This window comes from Scaptodrosophila lebanonensis, unplaced genomic scaffold, assembly GCF_003285725.1.
Source record: "Scaptodrosophila lebanonensis strain 11010-0011.00,11010-0021.00 unplaced genomic scaffold, SlebRS2 tig00000072-arrow-pilon, whole genome shotgun sequence".
Classification (NCBI taxonomy): Eukaryota; Metazoa; Arthropoda; class Insecta; order Diptera; family Drosophilidae; genus Scaptodrosophila; species Scaptodrosophila lebanonensis.
Window position 1 is genome coordinate 3,698,803 of NW_022060558.1, and position 14,656 is coordinate 3,713,458.

At 36.4% G+C, this 14,656-nt stretch overlaps 1 protein-coding gene across 2 annotated transcripts in view; it reads left to right on the plus strand.

Annotated features, from left to right (window-relative positions):
• The first annotated feature begins 3,928 nt into the window (after positions 1-3,928).
• The window catches only part of LOC115625133 (TBC1 domain family member 4), a 38,722-nt gene continuing 27,994 nt past the window's right edge, over positions 3,929-14,656 (plus strand). For both annotated transcript variants that reach the window (XM_030520047.1, XM_030520049.1), the window contains exon 1: positions 3,929-4,263. In XM_030520047.1, the coding sequence (XP_030375907.1) occupies positions 4,144-4,263 (120 nt within the window). In that variant the 5' untranslated portion in view covers positions 3,929-4,143. The remainder of the gene's footprint in view (positions 4,264-14,656) is intronic.

Consider the following 14,656-nt stretch of genomic DNA (forward strand, 5'->3'; position numbering starts at 1 on the left):
TAATAGTGTCTACTTAATTTTTTATCATTTTGAAATTTTGAAGCTTAGCTTAGAAACTGGTCTATTATTTTACAGTTTATACCAATACGGTTTAAATTTAAACGGGAATTTAGCCTAATTTCAATTCTTCTAGGATGTGTAAGTAACATGATAGCCAAAAATTGCATTTATTAAAGTACATAGTGTTAAAGATGCTTTATTTTCTTATACCAGAAATCTGGATAAGAGTGAGTAGGAAGAAAGACTGTCGCCTGTTTAAGAGTATAGGAAGTGAAAGACTGTCACCTGTTTAGGCAAAAATATTTATGTGGAGTCTGCTTGATTGGCTTCCCAGGAACTATTATCTTGTCCCTGTAACTTTTTACGGTTTGTGGGAATATGTATGATAATAAGAAGTTTAGGATAAGTCGTTAGTTTTCCTCTTCTATCTATAAATACTTTTAAAGGTTTTATCGGTGATAATTTTTTCCAAGCTACTAAAAACACTGAACGGGAGTCTGCTTGATTGGCTTCCCAGGAACTATTATCTTGTCCCTGTAACTTTTTACGGTTTGTACGAATATGTATGATAATAAGAAGTTTAGGATAAGTAGTTAGTTTTCCTCTTCTATCTATAAATACTTGGTGATGGGTGATAATTTTTTCCAAGCTACTAAAAACACTGAACGGGTTAATACTTATGAAAGTAATTTGTTAGGTTTTGATTCCTATTTTGATTCTTTTAAGAGCTTAATATCATACTTCTAATTATTTCCTGGATCATTCAAGAGACTTTTTAACATTTCAGATGGTAAAATTTGTAAAGATGTATGCTTCTTTAACAAATTTCTTTTGACAAACAGCATAAATTTTAATGAATGAATTATAGGCCTAAATTTTCATTGCCCATGCCACATTAGCATTAGAATTACTTATGAAAGTGTGTGTATGTGGGGGTTTTTCTGTTCCGCTTCACTTTTCACCTTCAACCTTTTCCAACCACTGTGCGCTTTTGGTTACCTTTCGCTGAGTTCTAATTATGTAGTGACTATTTTTCTTGAGACGCGCGTTCTTTGCTTTTATAACAATATATAACTTCAGGTTATTATTATTTATACATATTTTTATGGCTCTTTTTCTGTTTTGTGATGCTAATTAAGGCCAGCGGTTATAGATTTAGTTCAATAAGCGTATGTGTGACTGTGTCTGTGAGCCGGGCTTATAGGCCAGGCCAACAGAGCTCATGTGTCAATGGCAAACGGGTAAAGAAACTTGACACAAAATTTCAAAGGCGAACAGACATGTGTGTGGGTTTGTCTGAGTTATAAAAAATATCGTATTGTCTGCCTGTCGTACTGTCTCTAAGCTGTGTGATTGTGTCTGTGGTTCAATGTGCGTACATACAGACATATGTGTGTATGTATATATGTATGTACGAATGTACATATGTAATCTAATTTGTTATTTTCCACTGCTTAAATCTTCGTGCTAGACAGACACCGTAAGTAACTAAATTGTCTAGAATGTGCAATTATTTTCAAATTTGCTCACAAACTAATACGATAGATAAGTTGTTGCCGTTGCCATTTCCTTCTTGACTATTGTTGCAGTTGTTGTTGTGTTGCTGTGTTGTTGCATCTGCGCCCGCTTTGTGGAATGTGGAATCTAACTTGTCCAACCATTTAAGTACACACAGAAGTGCATGCACGGCGCAAGCTTGTGTGTGTGTCTATATGCACATGCATACATAAATACGTACATACATATGTATGTATGTATGTATTTGCGTTGCAACAAGATCGGCAGAGGAACAACAAAAGTCACAAGCAGCCTGCACTTGCAACAAAGCAAATTTTCTCGCTGTTTACATACATAGTACATATGTATGTATGTATGTATGTACATATGTTTATGTGGAAAATGATGCAAATTCACATCTTGGCTCTTGCACTACTTAAATCAATTATGAGCGCAAATTCCTCATTATTTAAATTAGGTTTAAACCGTCACTAGCGATCCAACTAACGGTATTTTTCAAACAACACAACGGCGAGGGCATTGGCGACAGATGTGTGTGAATGTGTTTAATTTTTTTTGCGTTATTGCTATTTTTAAAAGCTTTTTCTCACTAAAACATGACACCATTGTCTTTGTCTCAAGCTTGGTGAGAAATTAATAAATAGAAGTTGATATATTAGGCAAAAACAAAAACGTAGGCAGTGCGAATGCAAAAACTTAAGCTGAAGCTCACAGGCCGAGCGGTAAGGCTCATAAACATATAAAACACACACGCACACAAACATAGACAAGAGCATAAAAAGCATACACACACGCGCGTACAACTATGGAAGCCAAGGCATAAGCGCGTGCGAAGCGCATTAATTAAGTCTTGCTTGGGCTTGTGAATCGCAGTGAAAGTCTCTTCTTCTTTTTCTACTTCACAACTCGTTGGATGACCGAAAACGTACCTACACTCGCAGACCAGAGAGCGCGTTTTAATCAAATCTGCACACCTGTTGCTTGAAGCGCGTCTTAACACTGACTAAATCACTTAACTTGGCTCAAAGGTTCAATGTGGCAGCATAGCATAACGTTCGTTTTACAGCACTCAACATATGATTGGTAGCACTTTTAGCAGCGTGTTTGTTGTGATACAAACATTCGCCCGCAGTGTTGCCAGATGTGCGCATATCGTTACCCGCAGCTGGCGAATGCCGAGAGAAACAGTAGTACGCAATCAGACGACGCGCATTCATAAACATTTAAAAGAATGAATGCCGATAAACAAAAAGTAATCAATTAAAGTCGCGTTTATTCGTTAGTTACTTCAAGCATTCTTATTTCCGCTTAATACCATATAAAATGTAGAGCAAAAGCAGTTTGCGCGCTTGGTATTACGATTTGTGCGCAGGACGAAGGACATGCACTCCTTGTTATGGTCGTGGCATAGAGAAAGATGTCTCGTGTTGTTCAGGAGAATTGGAGCCGAAGCCGACCACCAATTCAGTGCTTGACGGATTTTCGTGGCGGCTTGGCGTCTGTTTCTGGTAGCGCGCAAAATTGCTTTTCATTTTGCAAATTACACACATACACAAACATAAGAGACGAGTGTGTGGGCGTCGTGTGTGTGTGTGCGTTGTTTTCGTGTTTTTGTGCTAAAACAGCAAGTTGGTTGACTAGCAAACGAAAAGCTGTGTGAAACCTTAGAAAAGTAAAATGTTTATGCAGAAGTAAATTCCAACATCAACATCAACATCGACGACTGTTTGTCTGTTCGTCTGATAGCTGGTCGCTAGTCGTTTCTTAGGGGTGATTCTCAGGTGTTAACTTTGGTGGTAGTAGCGGTGGTGGTGGTTCGTCCTCACATTCCTCTTGGCAGGCGGTCGCCGCCAATTGCAAAAAGTCAAGCACAAAAAAAAAAAAAGAAATCGTTTTACTTCAGCTTTGGCTGTGAATAAAAATGAAGCGCAATCAAGTAAAATAAAGTCTAACAGAAAAATCGATAATAAATTTGCAAGGCATTGTCATTTGCATTTGCATTTCTTCCACGCGCTCAGGACCCTTCACACTGCTAAGTGGCGCAATCAGGTGGCTGACTGTTGGTCATTGTACTCCGCACATAACAGCACGTCAGACACTGCCACCTATCGCCACCCCCCACAAACTACCTTTTATCCTCTAGGCGCCCAACGCCTACGCACCTAGCCCCCACACACAGATATAAAAAAACACACACAGACAGAGAATTGGTGACTCATGCAATCGCAGGACTCGTGCGCGAGCGCCTATCAAAGTGGGCCGCTAACTCGGTATCGTCATCGTCTTCTTTGGCGCCGCTTTTGCCGCCTCTGCCTCTGCCACTGCTTTTGCCGCTGTCGCATGTTCATTAAATATTGATTTCGCCTTTCCCTTTCCCTTTTGTTTTATAAGTTTTCAAAAACAGCCAATACAGCTTGCAAAACAATTAAAAGGCAATTAGCCTGCTCGGCAATTGCATTACACCAAGCTTAATAACAATTCAAAAGCAAAAATTAGAACGAGAACAAGAGGAGGAAAATGTAATTTGCATTTTGTGTCTGCGTGCTTTGACTTAATTATTGGCATATTGGCTTTCAAGTTAATACTGACATAAATATATACATAGTGAATCAAACAAGCTTCAATATGAAGACGCGCTTGGTGTCATTGACATATCGCGGCAGCGCATCCGTCGATCCGCGATACTCAGCCTCCATGCTGCCTTGGACCATCAACGATATACGCTCCACAGAGAGCTATACGAAGGTAAGTGGAAATTGTATCATTAAGTGTAGTAGACAGAGACTTATGCAAACTTCTAGTATACATTTTAATGTGAATGTTGGTACAGGCTTAGTATTTAATAAATATATTATACTTTCTATTAAGTATGCATTTTTTGATAAATATATTACTTATCCTAATTTTTAAGGTCCAAACAATGTTATAACTTCGGCTTCATTATGAGATAAACGGTTGTAGCATTAATGGAAGTGAAATTCAAGCATACTAGACTCCTGTATACCATAATCATGAAAACTTAGGATCTAAAGTTGCTTGGTGACTCCTCTCCCAAGTGCAAGAAATGCAGTTAAATACACATTTCTTCGCACGCCTTTAAGCTTTTGCAAGAACTATACATACCTGCTATGTAAAAATCAATTGACATTAATTTAAACAATTAATCGAATTAATATATGCCCAGTGCTTAGAAAATATATACTATTATGTCATGTGGAGCAACATTTTAGATTTGTGAATCGCTCTAGTTCCTAATCAAAGATTCTAAAATTCACTTTTCTGGTACTCTGTTGTAAAAATTGCTGTGTTTCTTGTGCTCCTCTTAAGAAAACGTTGCACTACAAACGGTATAAATTTACTATCTATTTCGAGTTGCTTAAACGCGTAAACGCTATTTGAGTAATAATCATAATGTTTTAAATTTAATTGAATTTAAATTTAATTTTTTGAACGAGTCAAATATTCCGATCAGTCCCCTAAAATACTTTCAGATGTTCTCAATCACACACAGTTACATACCCAAAACATTTCCTGGTATTAGAATCTGGAATTTACTATAAACTGCACAGCAGTTGCATATTTCATGCAAAATTAATTCTATTTATTGAACTTAGTCTTTAGCAGCTTCTGCGAATCAATTGAAATCAATTTGCAATTATTACAGCTCAATAAATCAATTATCGATGGACGGCACCACAAACGAATAAATTAGATTAACAATTTGCCCGTCCATATGAATTAATTATTATGCATATTAGTGACCATGAGCGCAACTGCAGGCGTGCAAAACCAAACTCGCACACCCGAAATGGTCTGAAAATAGAGCAATGCAATTGTGTGAGTTAATTGCAAATAGAGCAACTACGCTCAATGAAAATCACTGTTGTATTTGGGTAACCAAAACAACAAGAGTAAAAACAAAAACAACAATAACATTGGCAACTGAAACAGCAACAGCAGTAACTAAAACTAATTAGGAGCGAACATCACACACCTGCCAAGGCACACATTACGTATACGCCGCATATACATGCATACAATAACAGACACACAAATAGGTACCTTATAGAGTGTCAAAAAAATGCATTGCTAATATATTGAATTGCAAGCTTCTGGCGCTTTTAAAACTATATCATTTATATTGAAATCAAGAGAGGGATTAGAACTAAAACAATCTGTTCGATAGGCTGGAAACTAATTGTTCAAATAAAAATTGCACATCTTGGAAGTGGTAATAAAAAAGGTGAAATTTACGTTATTTTACTTCAGATTTAGCCAAGGTAGACAGCAAAGCTAGTACGGACTAGTATTTGAAGTGAATATTGTATCTTTATAATGAATGTATTCTTCTCAAGTGCCTAATCAAAAAAAGTTTTAATGAATCTAGTTAGCCATGCCGTGTTTTAAAGAACTCATGCATGGAATATTGAAAATCAATAGATTTATCTATTCAGTTGGCTGCGACTGTATGAACACATATGTATGTATGTATTTTGTTTATAGCACGTGCTGCGACAAGTTTCGTGTGTGTTTGTGGGATGTCCCATGGCTAATATTATTTGAAGCTTCAAATTAATTTTAGCTAAGCCAGCAATTAGTCGCCCATAAGCAGAAACATATAGTATGTGTGTCTATGTGTGTGTGTGTATGTGAATGGAAGTGCGATGACGACGCTCTGGGGTAAACCCGCACTCTAAAAATATATCCAAACAGACACAGGGACTGTCAGAAAAGTTATGCTGTCGGTTTTTGCTCTTTCCTCGGGTCAAAAATTCCGTTCTAAGGTGTTTCATGTGCGCCTGAATAATTAAATTCCCAACATTGCAACAACTTTTTTCCTTTTTTTATGCAAAGTTTTGTATGCAAAAGTTTTGTCCGCCCACGAACTTTTTCATCCCGTCCCTCATCTTGGCATAGTTGCTCTTTTGGCTGCACTCCAGCGAGTTGGCTGCCACATCTGTTTATTGTCCATTTGCTGTTCGTGCGCACTCAGAGCTGCTCAGGTGGCGCCTATGTATTAAAATGAATCCCTTTTACGTGCCCGTTGCCAGTTGCGCCACAAGCTGTATTCTGAAAGCTGTGAGAGGTGAGCTTGAAGCTGCGAACGCATGTGTCTTGGGATTTCTTCAATGTGGCCGAACGCAAAGCGGCCCCAACAATTGTTGTTGATGGCTATTGAGAACGTACGAGGCAGTGAGCCCGGGTGTTGGTCCCAACGCGGCTCGCAGGTAATCATTAAACATGAAGCCTTGCTTGAGTCTCATATATTTTGCTAAGAGATGCTTACCTCGTCGTATCCCGTAAGCCTGTTAGCGCTATATTAACTAAGCAATAGTTGCAAAAGGGATTCAAAGCTACCTGTGCCCCACAGTCAATTGTTAATGCTGTATAGAGCGTGCGGTCTTTATCTTATTAAAAATGATACCCTAATGTATGGTTTTGTATTCAATTCGACTAATCCTATATACGATTTTCATACGCAGCTGCAGGTATTAGTATAGTAATAGTAATAGTAATAGTAATTGGTAACCTGTTGCTTTAATTTAACTTTTTACTGATATTGGTTTACATATTCTTGTTTTATTTTATTAATACATTGAATCTATTAGTCCTCATTAAAAACATTAGCTAGTATGTAAACCTCCTCTTTCATTTCGATTTCGCTACGAAATACTGAACTAATATTTTTGCAATCGTGTTACATTCATCATAGCCTTTTATCCCCTTTACCTTAATTGTGAGTATCTAACAAGTTTCGATCAAATAATTATCAATCAGTTGCTTAAGCGCAGGAATAAAAAAATAACAGTGAGCCAAAGTTAAAGGAATTTTCATTTGTAATTGTAAAGCAACAAAAGCGACTGCAGCTTATTGAAGGACATTCGTTGATTTGTATTTGTTGCACAGAAAGTATTAAAAGGTATTACGAAAGAGAAAATAACGATTAAGAAACACAAATGTAGACGCTTACTAAACTAAAGCTTATTACTGTCATTTAATTTGCAATAACAGAGAATATATTTGCGCATTGCAGATTTAAGCTATCCCTTCACACTGGCTCCTCTATTCCTGTCACTTTTATTCAGTCTATTTCCTCAGTTCATAATTCCGCACTTTCCCAGACACTCGGACAATGTTGTTTTTTCTCATATAAATCTTTTATAAATATTTATTTAAGCTTGCCGCTTTGTTTGCTTATTGCACAACAGATGCTGACTGTTGTTGTTTTTGTTGTTCTTGTTGCACAGACTGTGGAAAAATAAATGAAAATAATATGAGGGGGCAAAGGGAAATTGTGGGAGTGGGTTCGCAAACAAATATTGTTTATTTAAACTTTTGCGTTTTGTGCGCGTCTGTCAGACGCGACGGCAGTTTATTGCTTCATTATGTTAAATAGCGCATGAAAAATTATGACAAGCTGCGTTTGCATCTCACACCCAAAAAACCAACAAACGAACCAGCCACCTAAGCACTCGACCACCCAACCACCCAACCACCTCACCACCTCACCACCTATAAAACTTTTATATCATCTTTTGCTGGTCTGTGCGCCACACCGAGTGCCGCTTCAATGGCCATCCAACTAAACGAAGCCTCATATTTGTGTTTGCAGACAGTAAATTAGATTTTGTTTACGTTTACATGGATAACTATATACAAACGTACTTGTGTATATACTTAGTACATACGTATAAGTGTGCTTATATCGAGATGCAATTAGTGGGCTGACAAAGCACAAAGAAATAAACTTTTCAAATCAAACTAATGGACGGTGCCTAAATTATGCAAGAAAGATAAGTTTTTTGTCTGTCATTGATACTGATTGAGTATTGAATTTTAAATAAGTGGTAGGTATTCGAAAGAAGTAGACATTTCTTCAAAGTAGACATTTCTACACTGCAAAATAATTAAAATCAAGTGAAAAGCTAAAGTCGTGTGTCCAGACTTTAAAATGCTCTGTACACATGTGTAGAGGAAATTTCAGACAAACAAATTTTCTGCGTATTTAATATATATAAGGAATCTGGACTTAAAATTTGGTGTCCTTGAGTGTTATAGTCTCCGAGACATAGGTGATAATACGAAAGGCGTTACGGAAAATCCCCATTATCGGTGCATCAAAAAATAAAATGAACTGACACAGCGTACACACATAAGGCATCTTTGTGCAACATTTGGTGTCTCTAGCTGTTGTAGTCTCTGAGATTCAGGTGTACATACGGACAAATGGAAAGACAGACAGATAAAATCGACTCGTCATGTCATGCTGATCAAGAATATATATTCTTTTATATACATATAGTATAATATATATTCTGCCTTTTGCATTTTTCACCCCCCACAAACCTGATATAATAATATAATAATGTACACTTCATGTGCAGAGTATAAAAAGTACCATACCAGGGCAAATTTTCAAATTAAACAAACACGTCAGTGTACAGTTTTAACTATGTATTTCGCGTAGTGTGTTTGCGTGTCAGAAATAGTAATTGTGTATTTATTTAAATAAGCAATCGAGTAGCATAAAGTTTACATATTTTCATCGCAGTCAGCTACAATTTTGCGTCGATAGCTTTTAATGATAGCAGGTCAATTGTTCGTAGCTCGTTAAATTGATTAGTTCAAATATTTGTTATTCCAGTACGATAAAAAAGTTGTTTACATATCAGAAAGTGAGACTGTTGCAAGGGCAAATATTTATTTATCATTCTCTGATTACATTGTCAATAGCTTTTGCAGAAATTCTGAAATTAAACATTTTATAATTGGCATAGTTATTTTATATTTGATGTTAACACAACGATGCTTTACTATACAAGTAGATTCATTTTATTTACCAATAAGTAAACATAAGAGTGCTACAAGTACATCAGGGGAGATAAGTGAAGATAAATATTTGCAGCAATATATTATTTGTACTCGCCCCTTCCGCTAAAAGGTTAACGGCCAAGTAAATGAGGGAAAAGTTTTCTGGACATTCAGAGCCAAACACCTAAAACCGACCTATAGGGGAATTATAGGAGATACACGATACTTTAATTCGCATTGCATAATAATTCAAAATAAGTAATTTAAAAAAATAACAAGCAAATGTGACATAAAAGGACGAATTAGAATTCTTTTATTCATTCCCATTACTTGATTTATTTTAATAATTTATTGTTGCCCAAGCAAGTGGCAAATGAATATAGTATGTATGTATAACAGATGGCTTGTGCTTGGCGCTGGCACCTTGAGTTCGTTATACGAGTATAGGCTCTGTGAGTAAGGCCCAAAACTCCAGCAACATACGCCACCCCAGTCACCCAAGTCTCGCAGCCTCATGACGCGCTCAACGCCATTGACGTCACACCATGTAGTATGTGGTAGGCAGAAAGTGAGTTTGAAAAGAAAAATCGATACGCGGCTTGTTCTATTTGATGGGGTATTTTTACACTCTCAGAATAGAAGAGTATTTACATAATAAACATATATGCATTCATATTACCTCAAGAAGAAGAATGTTAGTTCACACATTTCTAAACAATAATTCTCAAATGCTAGGAAAATGGTGTCAATTTTCGTTTATTTGCGATGACTAGTATTAGTAAACACTTGAAATGTCCTACATTTCGTTCATTTTGATAAAAATTATTCTTAAACCTTTCTCTCGCAGAAAAATTGACAAAGCTACTCTGAAATTAAGTTTTACTTAATACATTCAATAAGGAACCTAAAAATAAGATTTCCAAATATTTGAGTACTCAAAAAATTTAAATATTTTGGAAAAAAGGGACATTGTTATAAATGTGAAAGCAATGTATAAATTTAACATTCAAGGTACCACAATCTAGATAGGTTTGAGACCTAGAATATGTTATGATAACACTTATAACATTTGTGAGGCTTTAATTAAATACGGAAACTAATATAAAATAGGTCGGTAAACTTATTTCTACATCTTTGTACCCTTTGTACTGTTTTTCATTTCAGCGGAATTTCATTTTCATTTTGTGGAATACAAAATATTGTCATGCTTATTTAGTTGTAACGCCCAAAATTACAGCCTCCCATGACGGCACAATGACTGAAACTGAAGTAACTCGACTTACTCGTCTTGTAATCTGCCTGGCGAGCTGGGACGACAAGTTGAGTCACTTGAGCTGGCTCAGCTCCCTGTGGCATAAATCGCACTTCGCACTTCTGCAGGCTGCCATGCCCCACCTCGTCCCATTTCTCTCACTCGTCAAGTGTTTGGTACACGGGGCGTATTCGTTACATTTGCCCTGCTGTTGTGTTTATATGTTGATGTCGTCGTTGTTGTTGTTGTTGTTGCTCTGTTGGCTTAAAGTACTCTCTCAAATTCGTTTGGCTGACGTTTGAATTTGATGTCGTGTTTTGTGGTCTGCTGATTTTTTGATTTATGTTTTAATACATATACATACGTAGAAACATATAGTACGTATGGGAAGGTTCAGCATCCACGTCCACTCTCGTGCACATACTGAGCAGCAACTTGACATGATTACGAGTTGAGGAGCAGAAAGAAAATTAAACTCGTGCATTAAATGGCTGCGCCTGTAAGTATGCTAGCTTTTTTCGTCTTTTTTTGCTTTTCCATTTGCCAATTGTTCGTTGCCTTAATTGTTGTTGAATTTTTCCCTTTGTTTTACAACTGTTATTATTGTTGTTTCTGCAACCTTTGTTGCCTTTGTCATGTTTTGACTTTTGTGCGACATTTGGTAAAAATTACCCGCTTAACTCTTTACTCCCTACTGCATTCTAACTGCAGTACCACACTGCGTATACGTTATGTACACTAACTGCTTGACCCCTTTTGCAAATTGCATTGCTACACGTTTGTTTTTGCGCTATAATTGAATGCAAGTTATAGTCATATAATGGGTCGCTGCTGTTTTATTTGCAGTACTTGCTTTCAAGCTATTATTATGCACAAACGTGATTACGATCACACGCTCACATCTACAGTGATTCATAGCTTATTTCAAATGGATTTTATTTTATGTTTGTCTTATGCCAGCTATATTATGCCAAAGGGGAAATTGTATATGTGTACTTACATTATATAATATTAGGGAAATAATTACTTACATTTTATATTTTTTGTAATAAATACCTTATTTTATTGTCATTGCATTCATAACGAAGCTCAGTAGAAGTGGAAAATTTGAAGAATATAAATTACATTATTACGGAACGCTGACTGAGAGCCAAATTACCATTATGTATAATGTTCAAAAGGTACAGTAAAAACATTTCTGGTAACTCGGATGGCAACCGGGACCGAACTCATATAGTTTCTCATTTATAAAGATTATTCTTTGAATCTTCGCCACTGTATCCACTACAGTCCAAACATCTGTGGAAATTTCAAATCGCCTTATAGCATTCATTAGAATCACGTTGGCATCATCATCATCATCAACATCACCGTCGTCTTCGTCGTTGCCGACGTCAGCGTCGCGTGTTATTGCTCACTGATTTATACATTTTAACCGTTTTCCCCATTACTTTTGCATGCGCCTGCCTCAAACACTCGTTATTGTTGTTGCTGCTGCTGCTGTTGTTGCTTTTTGTTGCTTAATAAATTGTCTACAACTGTTGTTGTTGCTGTGCCAGAGCGCCATATATAATTTCCATTAACTGCCGCACTGACGTCTTAATAGGGAGTTGTAAAATAAAAGCAGCCTTCGGCTTTAATGTGCGACCCTTTGAGCAAGTCAAAATCGGTCGCTACTGCTGTTCCCATAAATAAACTAGTACATATGAATGAGGTGTATTGGGATATAAACGTTCAGACATTGTATTTAGCAAAACCTGTACTACGTGTACCTTAACTTATGCCATATACTTGACTTTTAAGCTAGTTAGGGTTTAGTTCTATTTTAATTGACATTAATACCAGCAATTAAATATCCTTTGATATCAGGATTGTGGAACTTATAGAATAGCTTGGTTATATTAAAAGGAGCGCTACTTTAGTTCTTTTCAAGGCTGTAGTTAATAGTTTTCGATAACGTAACCTTTTGAATTATTGCATGCATTGCAGTTAGGAATTCTTAATGATTTTACTGAAGAGGCAGTTAATGAAAATAATAATGAGAGACTGCACTTTTAAAAATTTCAAAAAGCTTATTTAAAGCAAAAAAAGTTAAAATTATTGTGAAAATTTGTATAAAAAATGAAAATAAAAGAAGAGTATTTCTAACCTTCAAAAATCGTGTTTATTAGCTGTCGTATATACATACGAGACACATGCCAATAAAATACAGCTGACTTTAAAAAAAATAATGAGTTTATTTTGTTAATAATAATCACCTTATCCAAAACAACATTTTGCACGGTCAAAATATTTTGGACGGTTTTTTTCTGGCCGTCGCACATGTTCTTCAGACGTCCTTATAGCGTCTTCCTTTGGGCAAAATCAGTTTTCCGAAAACGAAATATGTAGACACATGTAGCCAGATACGGCGAATATGGGGAGAGGTTGGTGGTAAAAATAATTTTGCTGTCAAAAAATCGCCAAAATGGCGGAACCCATATTCACCAAACTTGATATGTAGATTCTCCTAATAACCAGGCAATGCGAGTCAATTTTTATAGCCTGTACTCAAAGGGTACTATTTTTTTTTATTTTTTCCTTTTTGGTGGGAGGTACAGGGTATTTAAGAGTTGAGCTTGCTCGACTTTAGCATTCTTTTCTTGTTTTTATTCACGACTATAAGATTCTCTCTTGTTGGTCAACTTTTGTGGAATAGAGCAAGAAGTCACGTTTCTCACATTTCCCAATTGTACGGCTAACAAGCCACGAATCCTGGATTTGAAGATATGTGTTTAACTTAATTTCCATTCATTTTACCGAAGATTTCGGTTTGTTTTTGATAAATTCAATAATATTTTTGACTGCATCTTCGGTAATCAAGAATTTTTGCAGGCCGTCATCATTTGGTACCAATAGTACAAAGACACTATTACCTTCTGTGTCAAACATTGTCGTCGTCATTTGGTACCAATAACACAAACATAGTCTTACTTTTTGTGCCATTAAAAAGCTAAGAATAAACATACTACGTGTATTGGCCTTAAAGTGCGACCACTCGACACTCGGCAAAAGCTTCTGCCACGACACTCGTGACATTTTCATCCAGCACTATTCACAGCTCGATGGCTTTCACTCTCATCAGACACCGGATGAAGCAGCTTGTTCATCCCAGTGCGCTCTCAACGCTAATTGATTTTCATGCATGATGCATTCGAACATGTACACAAATTTCCAATCGAGCACCGTACCCCGAGCAACAGCGAAATGCACATACATAGCATGCCCTGGCTGCTCTAATACAACTACATACGTGTATGAACAATATTTCGCAATAGTCAATCAATGGATAATTGAATTCGCTGTCAATGCCAGAAACAATCATGAAAAAGACTCATTTATTGTTGGTAGGTCAGGTTGCTGCCGATGTCCACTTGGAATTTCCATTTGTAGCAACACAACATTTAAATTTAATTCAGTATGTACATGGTATAATAATATGTATCAATGTCAATTGCTGATTAATTAAAATTGAGAGGTACATGTAAGAACTATTAGCAATAATAGTACAGTTATCTGAGTTGGATTCATTAAAATTGTTAAATAAAAAGAATCTGGCAAATTTGTTTTTTAAAATTTATATACATACGGAGACAGCACGTTCTTTTGAGCCTTAAAACCGTTTGAATAACTATAAGATCTAGCTTTGAACAAGTGTGGCGCTAACCCCATCAAATGCTTGACTACTCGGCCCGATATATAACTACTTCATCAGACCCTCAGACATAGGATTCGGGTGTTAAATGGAAGTTTTAGTGCCTAATAATTGAATTAATAGCTTTTCTCTATTTCTTACTAACGTCTACGCATTACTATTTACGTTGTTTACTTGTTTACCAACCTTTTAGTTCTTGAGTATTAAATTGAAAGCCCTTCCCTGCTTTTGTCCACCAAGCTGTATTTTCCTTCGTTTTTTTTAAATTGTTGCTCAATGAATAGTTGAACGCGTAGCACCAACACCACCCTCTCCATACTGCCCAGCATCTGAAAAAGCACTTTAGTTTGATTTTAATTTAATTTTAGAAAACTTTTCAT